The sequence below is a fragment of the Primulina tabacum genome, chromosome 17, assembly GCF_025594145.1.
Source record: "Primulina tabacum isolate GXHZ01 chromosome 17, ASM2559414v2, whole genome shotgun sequence".
In the NCBI taxonomy this organism is placed as follows: Eukaryota; Viridiplantae; Streptophyta; class Magnoliopsida; order Lamiales; family Gesneriaceae; genus Primulina; species Primulina tabacum.
Window position 1 is genome coordinate 26,782,638 of NC_134566.1, and position 18,904 is coordinate 26,801,541.

Below are 18,904 nucleotides of genomic sequence, written 5' to 3' on the forward strand. Positions count from 1 at the left end.
ACTCACTAGTCTAGTCAGACCCTTCCGCACTTGAAAAACCATTTTTTCATTGGTCAAGTTGTGTCTAGCTGGTTGAGAAACAATTAGTGAACCGTTTCTTTAAAAAGCAGTACATTTTGGAGAAAAGGGCATATCTCATGGAGCATGAACAACTCAAAGAAAGAAGAACGACCACCTGTCGACAAATATAATGTCGTGTTAGAGAATATTTTATTTTCTCGATAAAATATGACTAAAAATGTAAAAAAATGAATATTCACTATTCTAGCAAAGAAATTGATAGGAGCATGATGAATGTACCATCACACGAGAGATTGTTTATATCAATGTTGTTGAAAATTATGAACACAAAAAATACTATCAAAATTGGAGTCTTTACCGGCTACTCGTTCTATCGTCTGCTCTTGCCCTTCACCACGATTGAAATGTATATCGGATCTCTACATTTCTTATTTATAAAGCATAAATATTATGAAGACATACTAATATTTCTTAATATATATTATTATTTTTAGACAGTAGCGATTGGCATAGATGCGAAGCAATTGAGACAAGGTTGCCATTTATCCAAAAGGCAAACGTACGTGGCACACAAAATCCTGAATGTGAAGCCGACGTGGTTCTCAAGCAACTTGTTGCTAATGTAAAAAATAATTTGTTGTATTAAATATTATATGAATTAAGATATGTATACATTAAAATTACGTATTTATTAAAACTGAAATTGAAAATGCATGCATTATGAGAATGAGACATTTAATTTTGCATTTTTTGATGTTGATAAAGTTAAATACAGAAACTATCACGAAGAATCATTTGAGGTCTTGGAGGCAAGAACTCGTGGAATCCGATGAAATGTTGGATGGAATAGTGGATTAATACGAGGGCATGCAGACAACCAGTCTTAGAGTTTAATGATTTCTTGGCTAAGGATTCTCGTATTGAATTGGCTCTTGTCTCTATCAGAGATGGACTTACTCTTTGCAGGCGTATCACATAGGCTAAAAATGATTTTAAAAAAGAACTCTAGCTAGTTCTAAAATGGCTTTCTTTTTATTTCTTTTTTTTTTCTCTTAATTTTATATAATAATTATTTAATAACACAATCAACAATGATACTCACTGAAAATTTAGGGTTCGATTCCAGCAAGTCACACTAGTCTAGACGCAAGCTTCGAAATTTTCCTGAGCCTGAAATCATGAAGAAGACCGTAAGAAGGGAGTCGGGAGGGTGTCCCGACATAGCCACTCCGACGCTCAAGTCAGAGATTGAGGATATAGGAGGAGACCAGCTAAGGACGTTGCTGAAAAATAATATAGTAAATATGAATGAGTTGGACACTCAAACCTGGTATTTATAGGATAATACACTGGGCCTATCATAGACCTTCTACCTTGGCTAGTGATGGGCCGAGGCCCATGATCCAGTGTGAGCTTGATTTGGATGGGTTCATCCCTGATATATCAAACACTTTCAGTAATACTCTCACAAAAGATTGGTAGGACTAAAATCTCCTTAAAAATCAAACTCCTTAGACACAACAGTGTTTCCAAGAAGATTAGTGGGCTCTAAGACCTATAGTTAACAAATTAGTATGTGAAGAACTCCATAGGATCATACTTTGGATTTAAAATTTCAAAAGTAAATGCAATCATAATATTAAATATGCATGTCTATATCAAATAAATACTCGTAATATTCGACATAATATATAACATGTAAAATTAATTTCTAAACATGCATTGGAAATTGAATTTAACTTGAAATTTTAAAATATAATTCCAAATCAAAATTATTATTATCATTATTTTCAATCGAAAATTATTTCCACTATTTTCAGAATATTTCAAATTCAACAGTTATTTTAATCTCACTTAATGCCATTAGAAAAGTATTGGTCTTAACTCCAAATGTTTCCGATGCCAAAACCTGGAACCTTAATGGAAATAATCAAGCAAAATAAATCCAAAACAGCGAAAATTCAGGCAACTTTTCATGGCAATTTTCAGACCGTAATCGTGCCAATTTGAAGTAGTTTGGTTGTCCCTTTCCATTTAAATTTTATAATATATAAAATTAAAAAATGAGATTAAAGTAGTCTTCCATTTTAACATGGAATGGACACACTTCACGTTATTTGAGCATTGGGCAGAACAATTAATTGGAGGAATTGGCTTTTTCAAAATGTATATATGGCCGACACTCTTTAATTACATTTTATAATATATAAAATTCGTAAAAATCTAAAAAATGTGCCGACAACTTGTGTTTATCTTCATTTGTTAAAATCTTTGAAAAACTGAAAGATATTATCGAATTCTCGTGTGCTTGTACATCATATTCAGCCATGTTCTTCAATCTCTCAATATCATAAATCACTTACATCTCATTTATACTCTCAAAATTTTTTGCTCATTTCATATCAAAATTTCAGAAACAAAGTACCAACTTCAAAACTTTAAGATTTAACAGTGAACTTCGTAGAACTAAACTTGAACCGATAACAAAGTACTCTTACAAATTATATTCAAAAAGTTCCTAAGTAAATTACTTGATATTATGATATTCGAAATGTCGGCAATAGGTGGGTCCACAGGTGGCAGACTCTATTTAATAATCTTAGTGGAAAAAACGTGGGTTGTTTGACAAATAATTCAGAAGACGGAAGACGCGTCTTCACATGGACAAGTGGCTCTATAAATAGAGCTCCCCACTTCATTCTGAAATCATCTCTTCTTCGATTTTTATCTCATCCTATAGCATTCAAGTGCTTAGTTCTATAATATTTGTGAGGTGTTTTGTTCTCCTGTATTAAGAGAGTGTGTGTTCTCTTTAGAAACACAGTGAGTGAGTTGTACACTGTAAAATATTATAGTCGAATTCTCTCATCTTTCCGTGGTTTTTACCCTAATAATTTTTAGCAGTTTTCCACGTAAATTTCGGTATCCAGTTTATTACTATATTTTCGAGTTTATTATTTCAAATTATCGCAAGTGGGACCACAAGTGGCATCAGAGCCTTGGTGAGTATGCTCTGTGGTTGCAGCCTAGACTGATCTTCCACATCAGAACAGTTTTTTTTTAGATTTTTTTATTAAGGCTGGATTAATTTTGTCCAGTCTACTAAATTATTGTAGACATAATAGCGGGCATGTACGAAATAACAAAGTTCAACGGAAGTAATTTTATGTTGTGAAAAATAAAGATACAACTACTTTTATGAAAGGAAAATTTCTTGGCGGCTATTAGAGATAGACATGTGGAAATTATGGATGATCGAAAGTGGAATGAGATGAATGATAATCTTGTTGCCAATTTACAATTGGCTATAGCAGACGAAGTATTGTCAAGTATCTCTGAGATAAAAATAGGAAAAGTTATCTGGGATACTCTGACAAAGATATACGAGGTCAAGACACAACATGATTTTCCTAAAGAGAAGGTTTTATACTCTTCTGATGGCGGAATCCTCATCCATGACCGACCATATCAACATACTAAATACTCTATTTTCTCAACTCACTTCCATGGGACATAAAATAGGGGAAAATGTATGTGCGGAGCTTTTACTTCAAACTCTACCAGATTCATATGATCAACTTATCATCAACATTACAAACAATATTCTTATGGGCTTTCTAAAATTCGACGATGTCTTAACTGCGGTTCTCGGGAAAGAAAGTCGACGCAAGAATAAAGAAGATAGGTTGGTAACTTCTAAGCAGGCATAGGCTTTACCGATGATAAGAGGAAGATTTATGGACCGTGACTCCAGTGGGAGCCAAAGACGAGGTAGATCAAAGTCGAGAAGTAAGAAGAAAATATTTACTGCTTTAAATGTGGCGGTACAGGGCACTTCAAGAAAGAGTGTACGAGTATCGATAAAAGTTCTCAAGAAAATGTGGCCAATACTTCAGGCGGTGGTGAAATATTATTCAGCGAAGCAGCAACTGTTGCAGAAGGCAAACACAAATTTTGTGACACATGGATTATGGATTCAGGAGCGACGTGGTACATGACGTCTCGAAGAGAATGGTTTGATCATTTGAACCAGTCTCAGGAAGATCAGTATTTATGAGAAATGATCATGCCTTAGAAATCGCTGGGGTCGGTACTATCAATCGTTCTCCTTTAGTGGCGATTCATCTGAAGACTCCGATGGAGATGTGGACCGGAAAACCGACAGACTATTCTCATTTGCATACATTTGGAAGTCCTGTGTACGTTCTGTATAATGAGCAAGAAAGATCGAAGTTGGATTCGAAATCCAGAAAATGTATCTTCCTGGGCTATGCTGATGGAGTTAAGGGGTTTCGCTTGTGGGATCCTACTGTTCACTAGCTTGTCATAAGCAAGATGTTATTTTCGATGAAGATAAATTAAAGGGAGACAAAGGCACACTGAATTCAGAAACTACTATATTTCAGGTGGAGAATAAGACAGACGAAGGTCAAATTTATTGTGAAGCAGTACCAGAGCACGAAGAACAAGAACATGTTGAGTCTGAGATTTCCAATGTGAGGCAGTCAACTCGGACAGAAGACCACCAGATTGGCTTTCTGATTATATCACTGAAAGCAATATTGCATATTGTTTATTATTAGAGGATGGTGAGACATCGAGTTTCCACGAGGCTACTCAAAGCTCGGATGTATCCTTGTGGATGATAGCAATGCAAGAAGAGTTGGAGGCATTAGACATGAATTAAACTGGAGATCTTGTTACACTACCACTATGGAGGAAAGCCATTGGTAACAGACGAGTCTATAAGATCATGCGTGATGACAATAACCAAGTGGAGCGGTATCGTGCTAGATTGGTGGTAAAAAGATATGCTTAGAAAAAGAAGACATTGACTTCAACGAGATATTTTCTCCTGTGGTTCGACTTACAACAGTCAGAGTAGTGTTGACATTGTGTGTTGTGTTTGACCTACATCTAGAACATCTGGATGTAAAAATGGCATTTTTTCATGGAGATATTGAAGAAGAAATCTATATGCTCCAGCCAGAAGGATTTTCAGAAAAAGGCAAAGAGAACTTGGTTTGCAGGTTGAAAAAATCTCTGTACGGTCTCAAACATGCGCCGAGGTGTTGGTACAAGAGATTTGATTCCTATATCATGAGCCTTGGATACAACAGACTGAGTGCAGACCCTTGTACATATTTCAAGAGGTCTGATAATGATTATATAATTTTGCTGTTATATGTGGACGACATATCGGTAGCAGGCCCCAACAAAGATCATTTCCAAGGATTGAAGGCAAAGTTGGCTAGGAAATTTGATATGAAGAACTTGGAACCAACAAACAAGATTCTAGGGATGCAAGTTCATCGAGACAGAAGTAACAGAAAAATTATTTGAAGAAAGTCTTGCAACGATTTAACATGCAAGATAGTAAGTCAATATCTACCATTCTTCCTGTTAACTTCAAGTTATCCTCCGATATGTGTCCTAGCAGTGAAGCAGAGAGGATAGAGATGTCTCGAGTACCATATGCATCAGCAGTGGGAAGTTTGATGTTTGCCATGATCTGTCAAGACCGGACATTGCTCAAGCAGTGGGAGCAGTTAGTTGGTATATGGCGAATCCTGGACGAGAGCATTGAAGCACTATTAAGAGGATCCTTAGATATATTAAGGGTACCTTAAATGCTGCATTATGTTATGGAGGATCAGATTTTACACTCAGGGACTATGTCGATTCAGATTATGCAGATGATCCTGATAAAAAGAAATCTACTACTGATTATGTGTTTACGTTTGCAGGAGGAGCTGTAAGCTGGGTTTCAAAACTGCAAACATTTGTGGCGTTATCTACAATGGAGGCAGAATACATGACAGCTACTCAAGCTTGAAAGGAGGCAATATGGATTAAAAAGTTATTGGAGGAGATCGGGCAAAAACAAGAGAAGGTTTTTTAGTTTTGTGATAGTCAGAGTGTCTTGCACATCGCAAGAAATACAGTCTTTCATTCCAGGACTGAAACACATTGGAGTACAATTTCATTTTGTGCGTGAAGTAGTAGAAGAAGGAAGTGTGGATATGCAGAAAATTCATATATAAGAAAACATAGCTGATTTTCTGACCAAGCCAGTGAACACTGATAAGTTTGAGTGATGTAGATCCTCAACTGGCCTAGCAGAAACGTAAGCAGCAGGTAATGGCAAGATTAAAAGGATGTGTGGAGATGTGTTTGATTATCAATCAAAACTCCAAGTGGGATAAATGTCTGCAATAAGTGGGGCCAAAGGTGGAACACTCTATTTAATAATCTTGGTGGCAAAAACGTGGGTTGTTTGACTAATAATTAAGAAGACGGAAGACGCGTATAAAACGCCTCTTCACACGGACAAGAGGCTCTATAAATAGTGCTCCCGCATTCATTCGAAAATTATCCATTCTTCGAGTTTTCTCTCATCCTATAGCATTCAAGTGCTTAGTTATATAATATTTGTGAGGTATTTTGTTCTCCTGTATTAAGAAAGTGTGTGTTCTCTTTGGAAACACAATGAGTGAGTTGTACACCGTAAAATATATAGTGAAATTCTTTTCATCTTGCCTGTGGTTTTTATCCTAATAATTTTTAGGGGTTTTCTACGTAAATTTCGGTGTCCAGTTTATTCTTTATTTCCGAGTTTATTATCTCAAATTACTGTAAGTGGGACCAACACAAAATTCATGTTTTTTACACAAACATTCAAAAAAAAGAGAAAAAAATTCGAAAAGTTATTGAAATCAGATTTTCAGAAAAAATGAAAAACACAGTATATTCAAGGCATCAGGACTATAATACCAAATATTAAAGTTTTCTCGAAAATGATGTTTCTATACATTGATTAACATGATAAAAAATATAATAAATATGTGGATGCAGATCGAGATGAGTCAAGATCGAGACCCCGTCTTGATGAAACTGAAAGGACAAATCAAAGAATGAAAACCATCAGATCTCCAGACAGATTGTCATGGGGATAAAGGATGATTGTGTGTACCTAACATTGATAATCTTCTCCGAGAATTGATGTCTGAGACACACAAGTCACCATTTTCAGTCAACCTCGATAGTACCAAGATGTACAGACACTTGAAGAAAAACCTTCTAGTGGAGTTGAATGAAAGAAGACGTTGCAAAATTTGTCTCTAAGTGTCACATGTGCCAACAAGTCAAAGATGAACATCAAAGACCTGATGAACTTCTTCAACCATTGGAAATCCCAGAATGAAAATCGGAACATCTTTCCATGGAATTTGTAGTCGGTTTAGTCATGATGGTGTATGAGTAATTGTAGATAGACTCACCAAATTTGTGTATTTCTTACCAGCCTACATGAGCTATGATCTGGAAAAACTGGTCATCTTATACATGAATAATATTGTACGATTACATGAAGTTCCAACTAGCATGCAGTCAGATAGAGACCCTAGATCTGTGTCTCGTTTTGAAGAGCTTTCAACAAGCTATATATGGGGACTAAAGTCGCTTGCTTTTATGTCTTCGAATTTTCGGAACATGTGTATGCATTTGTCTTGCATGCTTACAAAATTCGTGACCTTCACAATTATCTTTAGCCATTGAATGATTGCAAGTATTCTTATTTTCTCTGATTTGAAGTTTTTTGAGTACTTCAACTCGTTGTAGATAGTATATTACTCTTCAGACGAGTTGTGTGTTTAGGACCTTAAATGTTAGTATTTATAGACTCCCTCATACCATCAATGAACAAGATCGGAGCTTGAGAGTCAGGCCTCAAAAGTCTAAATTGAGACAGTACACGTACCATTAATCTAAAATTCAGACTAGGGTCGTGGTTGCTTCCAACTAAATTATTTATCTTTTCATCGTGATATTAGTCTGTGACTTGTCTAAATTCAAATCTTTCTTAGATAGGCTGCACGTCGAGGGGGTTGCAAGCTGTCTGTCGTTACTCGGTTTTATGGTCATAATCAGCCTCTTGAATGGGATTGTCACTATATATTATACCATGTGGCAAGAAGTGGTCAAATGTACCCTTTTAAATTTTCGAAAAAATTTAAAATTAGGAAACCATTTTCCTCTTAATTCATGGCTAATTTCTTTGTACAGTTCGATCTTCAATTTTTTCACACAGACGACTGCATCAGGTGAGTCCTCTACTCCACCACAGAAGTTACCTTCATTTGATCGTAGAAACAGATCACTTCATTATTTGTAGTTTAATTTATGCACCCTTGTTTCAATTGTATTATGTCCTAAAAACCTTAGCCTATTATATTCTTAGTTGTACTATATTCTTTTTATTTTCAATATATATATATATATATATATATATATATACGTTTTTCCATTTGAGTCGGGCAATTCTTCTATATGAATATATATTTTTTCTGTGTTATCATATCATTTTAATATCACATTTTTATGTTCTTAGAACATATATGGTTGTTACTTTTATATGCACCCTTGTGTCAATTTGTATTATATCCTAGAAATCTTAGCCTATCATATTCTAATTTGTTGTGCTATATATATATTCTTATTATTTTTTTAAAAAAATAATATATATACACAATTTTCCATATGATTCGCGTAATTCTTCTACATGAATATATATTTTTTCCGTGTTATCATATCACTATTTATGTTCTTATAACATATATGGTTGTTACTTATATATGTTACATGATCATATATTTAATATATACATTGATAATAGCTTCTCTGTTTTCATTACTTGCATTCATGCCCAAACTTTTAGTTTGTCAAATATATTCAAAGCTATTTTTATAGCTTAAGAGAAGAAAAACCATAAACTTTCAAACCCTATTTTATATATTTTATATTATTTAATGTTAATTATGATATATTTCAAGTTCACCCAACAATTGACGCATTTGAATTCTATTTTACTTAGTGTAACTAGTGCGTAAATAAATAAGGTATAGATTTAATATTTCATTAATTGTTTCATTGTTAACAATAAAATATATTCATTCATCCAAATTCTATTTTACTTAGTGTAACTAGTTTTGATATGATATCTTGCTCATCAGTCGTCTCGAAAAATGAGGTTTTTCATCACATCCAACAAATGAGTGACAACCTCATTGGTCGATATGGAGGTGAGCAAGATAAGTAGAGAACATAGTCAAACTATATATATTAATTAAGAGTAATGCGAACATATATGTTCTTAATCGAAATTAGGTTTTCTTGGATTCAGTACATGTTATGCTGTGTGGGTGGTATCATATTTTGATTAAAATCTCGATGTGAAAACCTTGACCAAAAAGATTAAATAATTTGGCAGTGTAACCTTTTAAAGGTGTTGATTAAATATCATTTAATCTTTGTATCTTGCAGCATAACAACAACGTACATATATACGAGGACTTGAATGAATAAAAATGGCAGAGAGTGCGGCATCGTTTCTCTTCAATCGGCTTACTCTCTTCCTCCAACAGGAGCAAGAATTGCTTGAAGGGATCGGAGACAATGCCGTGTATATTCGAGATGAATTGGGACAGATGAGGGCATTTCTTCGAGCTGCTGATGAGAAAGAAGAAACTGATCCCCAACTCAAAGAATGGGTCAAGAAAGTGCGCGAGATCACTTACGACACTGAAGATGTCCTCGAAAGATACATGCTCAAACTAGCCCATTTACATTGTGATGCAGATGGATACAAACGATACGTCAAAAATATGTATGCCTCGGTAAAAAAAGTAATACTTCGCCATCAAATTGCATCTGAATTCCGAAAAATCAAGTTAAGAATGGAATATGTTGCCAAGACTCAACTGAGATTCAAAGACATTTATGGTTTCAAGAATCAAGAGTCAAGCAGTAGCAGTAAAACGTATGACACACGAGGTGATGCGCTTCTATTAGAAGAAGAGGAGGTTGTGGGCATTGAAGAACCGAAGAAACAGCTTGTAGAGTGGCTTAAGCAGACTGATGATGGGCTTATGGTCATTTCAGTGGTTGGCATGGGTGGGTTGGGGAAAACAACCCTTGTTAAAAAGATCTATGATGATTCATCAGTAAACGCCAATTTCAATTGCCATGTGTGGGTTACTGTTTCAGAGAATATCGACTTAGATCGTCTTTTGCGGGACATGATTAACCAGCTTGCTAGCGAAGTCAAGCTACAACCACCAGAAAATCTGGAAGCAATGAATGGCGACGGAATGAAAGAATATGTTTATAAGTTTCTCAAGGATAAAATTTACATGATTGTCCTAGATGATGTTTGGAAAGTCGATGTATGGGAATCCATCAGGTATTCATTTCCAAGAAATAATGCTCGTGGCCGCATCATCATCACGACTCGCTTATACAACCTAGGCAATGCTGCTTGTAGCGAGACCCGTGGCCATTTGTATAATTTAGATCCTCTGACTGCTGAAAATTCGGAAAAATTGTTTTACAGAAAGGCATTTCCACGAAACTCATGTCCTTCCTATTTAAACGAAATCTCGAACAGCATCTTACAGAGATGCGAGGGCTTGCCGCTTGCAATTGTTGTGATTGGTGGGCTCCTAGCAACCAAGAACAACAATTTTGAAGATTGGAAAATATTTGAGCGTACCATTGGTCTTGAATTACAGGGAGACTATCTCAAAAGATTGAACAAACTACTGTCTCTCAGTTATTATGACTTACCATACTATCTCAAAGCATGCTTCTTATACTTGAGCATCTTTCCCGAAGATTATTTGCTCAAAAAGTTGGAGTTAATTCGTAAATGGATAGCAGAAGGTTTTGTGGAGCCAAAAGATGGAAAGACACAGGAAGAAATGGCAGAGACCTATCTTAATGAGCTTTACAACAGAAGTCTAATTGGGGTAGCAGAAACATCTCTTGATGGAACCCCACTGACGTTTCGTATCCATGACATTCTACGAGAATACATAATTTTGAAATCTAGAGAACAAAATCTGTTCACAGGAACTAGTGAAGGAGAGATAATTCGTCCTGATAAGATCCGACGCATGGCAATTCATAGTAGATCTAAAGGGACATACAATGTAAAGTATCTTCGCTCTTTGTTTTGGTTGGAGTTTTCAGAATATACAAAATCAGGACTCCTCTTCCATGAGGTTTTGAGGCATTGCAGAATATTGAAGGTATTGAGTCTAAGAAATGCTCCAATAGATAGCATCCCAAATGATGTATTCAAACTATATAACCTCAAATATCTCAACTTAAGTAGAACAAAGATCTCTGTCATTCCAAAATCAATCGGAAATCTTCAAATCCTAGAGACATTAAATCTCGAACAATCCAAAGTGACAGAACTCCCCGTTGAGATTCTGAAGCTTCGCAAACTTCGGCATATCGTAGTAGGACAGTCCTACTCCTACATCACAAATCCAGACTCATTTGTTGTACAAGGCTGTAAGGCGCCATATGAAATAGGATCTTACTTGACATCCTTACAAACGCTTACTTGGATAGATGCAGACGAAAAAGATGGTATTAAAATAGTGCAACAAGTAGGGAAGCTAACTCAACTCCGAAGGTTAGGCATCACAAAACTGAGAAGAGAAGATGGAAGGGATCTTTGCTTGTCGCTAGTGAATCTTACCAACCTGCGGCCACTTGTCATTTCATCCATTAACGAGGATGAGGTGATTGATTTGGATCACTCTTTGTCTTCTCTACCTTTGCCATTTCTTCGTATGATTCGTCTGTACGGACGTTTGGAGAAGCTTCCTCGGTGGGCATATTCGCTTCATGGGCTTACTGTACTACGACTATGGGGGAGTAGACTAAAAGAGGATCCATTAGAACACCTTGGAGATTTGCCCAATCTGGTATGCCTACAGATTGTTAAATTTGCATATGAAGGCGAAGAATTGATTTTCAAGAGCAGAAAATTTCAGAAGCTTGAAATATTGTATCTAGGGGAATTAAGAGGGTTGAGATGTGTGAGAGTGGAGAAGGATTCCATGCCTCGCCTGGTACAATTGAACTTAGATGATTGTGAACGAATGGAGGAGTTGCCGGAGGGCGTCGAGCATTTGAGGGATCTTCAGGATGCGTTTATGTTTAATATGTCGGAGAAATTCAATGGGAGAGTTGCTGAGCATGAGGGGAAGCTTGCGCACGTCCCCAGAGTTGAGATTTGGGTAAAGGATGGATTGAAACCAAAGCAGCTGATCTAGTTGTGAAACAATGTATCTGTCTTATATTTCAGTGTTCAAAAATCTGTTATTACTATCTACAAATTTGTGTGTGAATTTTTACCTGTCTCTTTGTTAATTATTTGTTTTAAATATTTCTATTTTTCTATTTATTCATATTTTAAATACGTGCGATTATTAATATTTTTTTATATGTTTACCCACATTTTAATATGTTATTTTTTATCTAATGATTTAGATTTTTTTATTTATCTTTTCATTCTTTAATTAAATTAATTAAAGTTTAGAAATAGCTCATTGTTGAATTGTGAATTTTTTTTGTGTCTAATTAATTGTTTTTTTCTTCATGTTTTCGTTAATTTTTTTTGTGATGTTGGCTATAGCTTATGCATCTTAATGATATGTTTTGCTAATGTTTATATTTAAAAATTAATTTAATAAAATATGGTCAAAAAATTTATTGTGATATACTTTTTTTATAAAATAAAATTCTGATTTTTAAATCTTTTTACTTGTGACCGTGGGCTAGAATTTATGTGTTTGAATAAAAAAAATTTGCAACCAACATTTTTTTGTGGTTTATATTTATAAATTATTTGAATAAAACACGGTAAAAGATAATTGTGATTAAAACCGTCAACTTGGGTTTGGTCCATCATTTTGACCCACACCGCCAAACAATTTAAGTGGGTTGGGTTGAAATTTTGTCAACTCATTTAAAGACAGACCTAAATGAGCCCGCACATATTTATATTAAATATCTATATATCTAATATTATCGATTTTCAATCATAATAAATTCCTCATATAAATGGGAGAATATCGTCTTGATTTACAATTGTGATGTTACTATCTTGTCCACAAATTGTGGGTCATTGAGATATTTTGTTAGTCTCTGAAAATTGAGTATCAAAGTTGACATTGTGTTTTTGGCTTCATGACGATATGTTCTTCAACATATCAGTATCGAGAGGGTTAAACATGTTATTGCAATATATAAATATTATTATCTCTTTAAATTAATATTCATTTTCATATTTGACATGTTATGGGTCTTGGCAAAATAAGGAACAATAAATTCAAGCAAACAAATACACAATGTTTGGAAACCAGAATTGTGTTGTAGCGGGAATTAAAATATAAATCAATAAATTTTTAGTGAATTTATCGATGTTAAGATGCATAACAAATTTTATATCATAATCTATAAAATTTCAACCTTATAAATGAAATAAATCAAGCATATATGAAATATACAAAATTTCATTACAAATACAATCAAGTAATTTATTGTAATTGTGTTTTATTCTACAAGAATTCTTGTCAAACTCAGTGATTGTGGATTTAACATCTATTAAATCAACAAACTAAAGAAGCGTGTCAATCAAACTAATTGAGTAACCATATATTATTGAATTTTCTGATTAGTTTCTTATCTTGATAATTTGTTTCATTTATTTTTTAAAATAATAAGACACTGTTACTATAACAAAATACAAGAATTTTTTTAAATGTTCATAAAGACTCAATCACTAACTCATGCAGAAAATTCTAAGTAATTCAGCACATGTTCTGAAAATATTCTAATTAATTAAGAAAGATTCATTTACAATAATCATATTTAATCTTTTCGGACTAATACCATTTGTTTCATATGATATTCATCACAATTATTTATTAGTATGTTAATCTTTAAATCTGAATTATGTTCTATATATTTTTTAAAAAAGTTCTTAAATAATGATCAATACATTTATTTGACACTTCAATATTAATATTTTAAAATATATTAATTTTATGTGTATATTGTATGCGTGCAACACTTCTAATCCTGATTAAAAAAATTCAATAAAAATTCTAAAAATGAATTAGGTATAACATAAAAAATTACACAATTAAACAAAAGACAGAAAATATAAATTAAATAATTGTCTATTACCTATAAATTAATAACATCGACTTCTAAAAATTGAATTTGACGAAAGTGGAGGTCACTATTTACTAAAAAAATCAAAGGCTAACGTTTGAATGAGTCATACTGGTTGACTGCCACACTGCGAAGTTAGTGGAGTAAAAATGAAGGATAAGTGAGTTAATGAAAAAAAAAATATAATGGGTTAAGCTGAATAAAACTCATATATACAAGTATCTCACTTGATAAGTAGTTAACTCATCTTATGTTTTGTCATTACACAAAGTGAGAGTTCATGCATTGTGGCTAATTTTTTCTAAACAGCTAAGCTTAAATTTGATCAATTAATCAAATAATTATTATACTTTGTATACAACAATAAATAGATTAATACATTTGAAGATGGAAAAACTAATGTATTGGCAACTATAAAAAAAATTGTTAGAATTAACACTGTGATTATCTAATATCAATATTAAATTTAACATCATACATTCGAAAATATGTTTATTGAGATAAAGACTATGATGATAAACTAAAAATAATAGTTTATTTATCATTGTAATGTAAAAATAATGTGATCGTTGTTCAGAATCAGAAACTGATGTGCTTCGACTTTTTCATTGAATTATATAAACAATTCTCTCAATATTTTAGTTGGATGAACATGTTAAATCTGTTTAAATTAAATAGTAGAATTTAATGATGAGTAGGAATGTATTAATTCAATTTTCAATTTGGACTTTCGATTTTGTCAACATGCTATTTTTTCTGATTTTTCTTTATTTTAAAATATAAATGATCAAATAAATGAAAATAATTTTTTTCTCTACAACTTATGTGGAATATCAACTATATACTTTACTCAGATTTCTTATAAATTTGTATGATAAAAAAGTTATTTGCATGAACTTATTTGTTGGGTACAATAATTGATCACGTTTGGTATAGTAATTGAAATGTTGTGCTTGAGCTGTCATCTTATTTAAAAATTTGAGTTGCATCATTATCATCATTTATAACTTTTGGTAAAACAATACACTCGATCTTATAATTGATATCAGAGCCAAAATCGTGAGTTTGATTATCATTGATTGCAATTATTAGGAGAGAGATTGTTAGGTACAATAATTGTCCCTGCTGGGTAGGTGCTTGAGCTGCTGTATGGTTTAAAAGATTTGACTTGTATTGTTGTCATCAGCTATAGCTTTTGGTAAAGCGGCAAATGTTCGGCTCTACATTATTCGATTGTAAAACTAGAAGAAACAAGTTGCATCAACTTTTAGTTTTTATTTGATTTTTAAATTTAGAAGAATTCTTCAGTTTTCAGATATTGTTGTAGATTTAATTATAATTGATTCTTTTCAAATTGAAGAAATACACAATAAAACTCATGTAAGTATTATTAACAAAAACATTTAAATGAAATATTGGATTTGTCGATCATCAAAATAAGAAATAAACAAAGTTTGATCATTGAGTGAGAAATGAGATATTTAAAGAAAGTTATAATTGTCACAACGAAATAGTGCACCTACATGCATTTATCACTGTATTTTGCAAATAAAAGGTCAAAAAAAAATTTCCACCTATTTTTTTTATATCATATTTCAAATAATTATGAATCCAAATTTTCATTATTTGAGTTTGTATTTCTTATAGAAAATCATTGTGAATCAATTGAATTTGAATTTCTTATATCTATGTATATCGCATCTTAATATATCAACTTAAGTCCAGGTAATAAAAAATTACAAAATGAACTTATTCATCTTTAATGTACACAAATCATATAGTGAAAAAATATGTCGATTAAGACAATGAAGAAGAGTATATGTTCACATGCATTATTTCTAGTGTACCTAAAAAGAGCAAATACTTTTTCATCATCTTCAGGTTGGCAAAATGATTAACAACCACAAATAGAGATAACTTATAAAAGTATTTGTGTACATTTTCTTTGTACTACAACTTACATATATTCTCATAGCCGACTTTGGTTTAGAAGCTTTCAGCTAAAATGTGCTCATATGTCACATGTCATTTGTTAATCATTTTATAGACATTTACTACAAATTGTAGTTTTAAATACTCGCTATTTTTCATAATAGTGAAAGACACATCGAGAGCAAAACATTCATCGATAATTATAATTTTAATCCCCAAATTTATGAGATAATAATTAATTTGTTAAAATCTCATCTAATATACTTGTTATTATTCATGAATAACATCATTCAAATTGGATTGATTGAATCAATTGGTCGATCACACTTCTAGCATTTTTTACATTTATTTGCAAACAAAATAAGATATGGTCCTGCAGGCCATCGATTTATTTTAGAACGATCAGCCTCCATTATTATCTGTCACGCCCCGGGACGGGGGTTGGTTGGCACCGGCGTTGCTCTCAAATTTACATTCGAAAACAACAAGCCTCAGAAGTACAGAATTCAGAAGCCAGTCTTTTTATTCATAATACGGAATAAATCAATTGTCTGTTACAACTCGAATACTAATGTTTTACAGCGGAAATGTAAAACCAAACATCACAGTGTTTTAACAGATGCAGCGGAATTAACATAAACATAAACTGAGAACAACAGTCTTCTTCACCAGCCCCAGAACTGGATCTGCTCTTCTTCTTCTAATTCTTTATCGTTCTTATCTGAGATGGGTTTGATGGGTGAGTGATATGATTGTCACTCATTAAGCAGGGGCAGGAATAACTCCCAGTTTTCGAAATCATTTTCAGCAGAACAGTAATACAATAATGTACGGAAAACTCTTATTTTCAGAACAGTAATCAGAATCCAGAAAATCACAGGTTTCAGAACAGAAATCAGAATTAGTAAGCACAGAACACGTTAGTGAATTTTATGGCTAAACTGATATCAGTCCCCTATATGTTCTCTCCTCTAAGGGGTGAGGCCAGAATTAGAAATCAGAATTCAGAGATGTTCAGAATATATATTCCTACCATTAGTTCACTAGGGAGTTTCAGTGCTTAAAAAATCAGATATCAGAAATCAAACATACAGAAACTGTGCTTCAAAACAGATATTATCAAACTGATTTCAAGATATTTATACATAAGCCCACTTACCGTAATTTGCTAGAAATTTCGGTTGCTGAAGTCCGGAATCTGCTTGTCTCGCTACTGGTTTTTTTACAGCTCGAAAATACACTCTCTTAGCTCAATTTTCAAGTGATAACTCAAGACTTGTGTAACAACAATTTCAGAGATGAGGGTATTATTTATAGGACAAATTCTGACTGTTAGCTTCCCTATTAATGATCATAATCTGCCATTAATAGCCTTTATTCCATGTTAATGCTTCAGTTACAAGTCTAAGCTGAATCAGTAACTGTCTGCTGGAGTTTCGCTCTTCTGCTGCTGGATTTTATCTGTTATCTGCTGCTGGATTCTAATCTGCTGGAAAAGTACCAGCTTCTGAAATATTACCAGCTTCTGGAAATTTTGCATTGCTACTGAAATGCTGGAAATTCGGGTTCTCACATCCCTCCCTCCTTATGAAAAATTTCACCCTCGAAACTTGGCTATACATGATCCTCAAAGAGGTAAGGGTATTGTTCTCGCATCTTTTCTTCCAAATCCCAAATAGCTTCTCTTTCGGTGTGGTTGGATCATTGTACTTTGACATATGGAATAGTTCGTCGCCTCAGTACTTGGTCTTTGTTATCCACAATTCGAATCGGAATTTCTTCATACTTCAGTTCTTCATTTAGATTTCCCTCAACCAGAAGTGGTCCAGCCTCGAGAATATGACTTGGATCGGAGAAATATCTCCTCAGCTGCGAAACGTGGAATACATTGTGAATTCTGGACATGTCGGGTGGAAGTGCTAATCTATAAGCAAGTGTTCCCACTTTCTCAAGAATTTCAAAGGGTCCGACGTATCTAGGATTCAATTTCCCATCCTTATTGAATCGGATCACACCTTTCGTGGGTGACACTTTCACATATGCTTTTTCTCCAATTTCGAATTCCACAGGTCTTCTTTTCAGGTCAGTCCAGCTTTTATGTCGATCTTGTGCCGTCTTGAGCCTCCCCTTGATCACAGAAACTTTATCCATTGTTTCTTGGATTAGTTCGGGTCCAACGATGGCTTTTCTCCCTACTTCATCCCAATATAGTGGTGATCGACACTTTCGTCCATACAGGGCTTCGTATGGTGCCATTCCAATACTATTGTGGTAACTATTATTGTATGCGAACTCGATTAAGGGCAGATGTTCGCTCCAATTACCACTGAAGTCTAGAGCACATGCTCTCAACATATCTTCTAGAGTTTGAATTGTTCTCTCAGTTTGGCCATCAGTTTGAGGGTGATATGCTGTACTAAGAGTAACTTTTGTCCCCATAGCTTGTTGAAAGCTCTTCCAAAAACGGGATGTAAATCTAGGATCTCTGTCGGATAGTATGATAGCTGGAACTCCATGCAATCGTACGATCTCATTCATGTACAATATGGCTAGCTTGTCCAAATTATAGTTCATGCAGACAGGTAAGAAATGCGCAGATTTCGTGAGTCTATCTATGATTACCCAGATGCCGTCATGAATTTGTCTCGACTTGGGTAAACCAATGACAAAATCCATGGAAATATATTCTCATTTCCATTCTGGGATTTCTAATGGCTGAAGAAGTCCACCAGATTTTTGGTGTTCTGCTTTGACTTGTTGGCACACGTGACACTTGGAGACAAATGTCGCAACATCTTTTTTCATTCCATTTGATGCGAACACGGAAGGTCAAGTCCCAAGGAAAGCGTGGGACCTTTAGAGTTGTCGGAGGGACCAGTTACGAGGGGACGACTAAAGAAGTTCAAGGAGGCACTAC

The 18,904-nt window shown here is 33.9% G+C and overlaps 2 protein-coding genes and 1 long non-coding RNA gene across 3 annotated transcripts; 2 read left to right on the forward strand and 1 right to left on the reverse strand.

The window, feature by feature from the left end:
* The first annotated feature begins 248 nt into the window (after window positions 1-248).
* Window positions 249-1,071, forward strand: LOC142531703 (tapetum-specific methyltransferase 1-like). Its single transcript, XM_075637928.1, has 2 exons — window positions 249-506; window positions 872-1,071. Exons 1-2 carry the CDS (start codon window positions 249-251, stop codon window positions 998-1,000), a joined length of 387 nt encoding a protein of 128 aa, XP_075494043.1. The 3' UTR covers window positions 1,001-1,071.
* Window positions 1,072-8,038: 6,967 nt separating this feature from the next.
* On the forward strand, window positions 8,039-12,433 carry LOC142531926 (disease resistance protein RPM1-like). The gene is made up of 2 exons (XM_075638195.1): window positions 8,039-8,123; window positions 9,343-12,433. The coding sequence occupies exon 2, from the start codon at window positions 9,387-9,389 to the stop codon at window positions 12,147-12,149; it is 2,763 nt and encodes a 920-aa protein (XP_075494310.1). The 5' UTR covers window positions 8,039-8,123; window positions 9,343-9,386; the 3' UTR covers window positions 12,150-12,433.
* Window positions 8,301-9,346, reverse strand: LOC142531927 (uncharacterized). Its single transcript, XR_012816412.1, has 2 exons — window positions 8,662-9,346; window positions 8,301-8,441 (listed from the first exon to the last, which is right to left on the reverse strand). It is a non-coding gene; the product is annotated as an uncharacterized LOC142531927 (long non-coding RNA).
* Window positions 12,434-18,904: the final 6,471 nt, after the last annotated feature.

What these genes read in the sequence shown, in the direction of transcription:
- LOC142531703 (XM_075637928.1), top strand. Translation starts at nt 249, where the DNA reads ATGAATATTCACTATTCTAGCAAAGAAATTGATAGGAGCATGATGAAT. An exon ending in TATTTCTTAATATATATTAT is followed by an intron (nt 507 to 871) that starts TATTTTTAGACA and finishes TGGATGGAATAG; the next exon opens with TGGATTAATACGAGGGCATG.
- LOC142531926 (XM_075638195.1), top strand. Translation starts at nt 9,387, where the DNA reads ATGGCAGAGAGTGCGGCATCGTTTCTCTTCAATCGGCTTACTCTCTTC.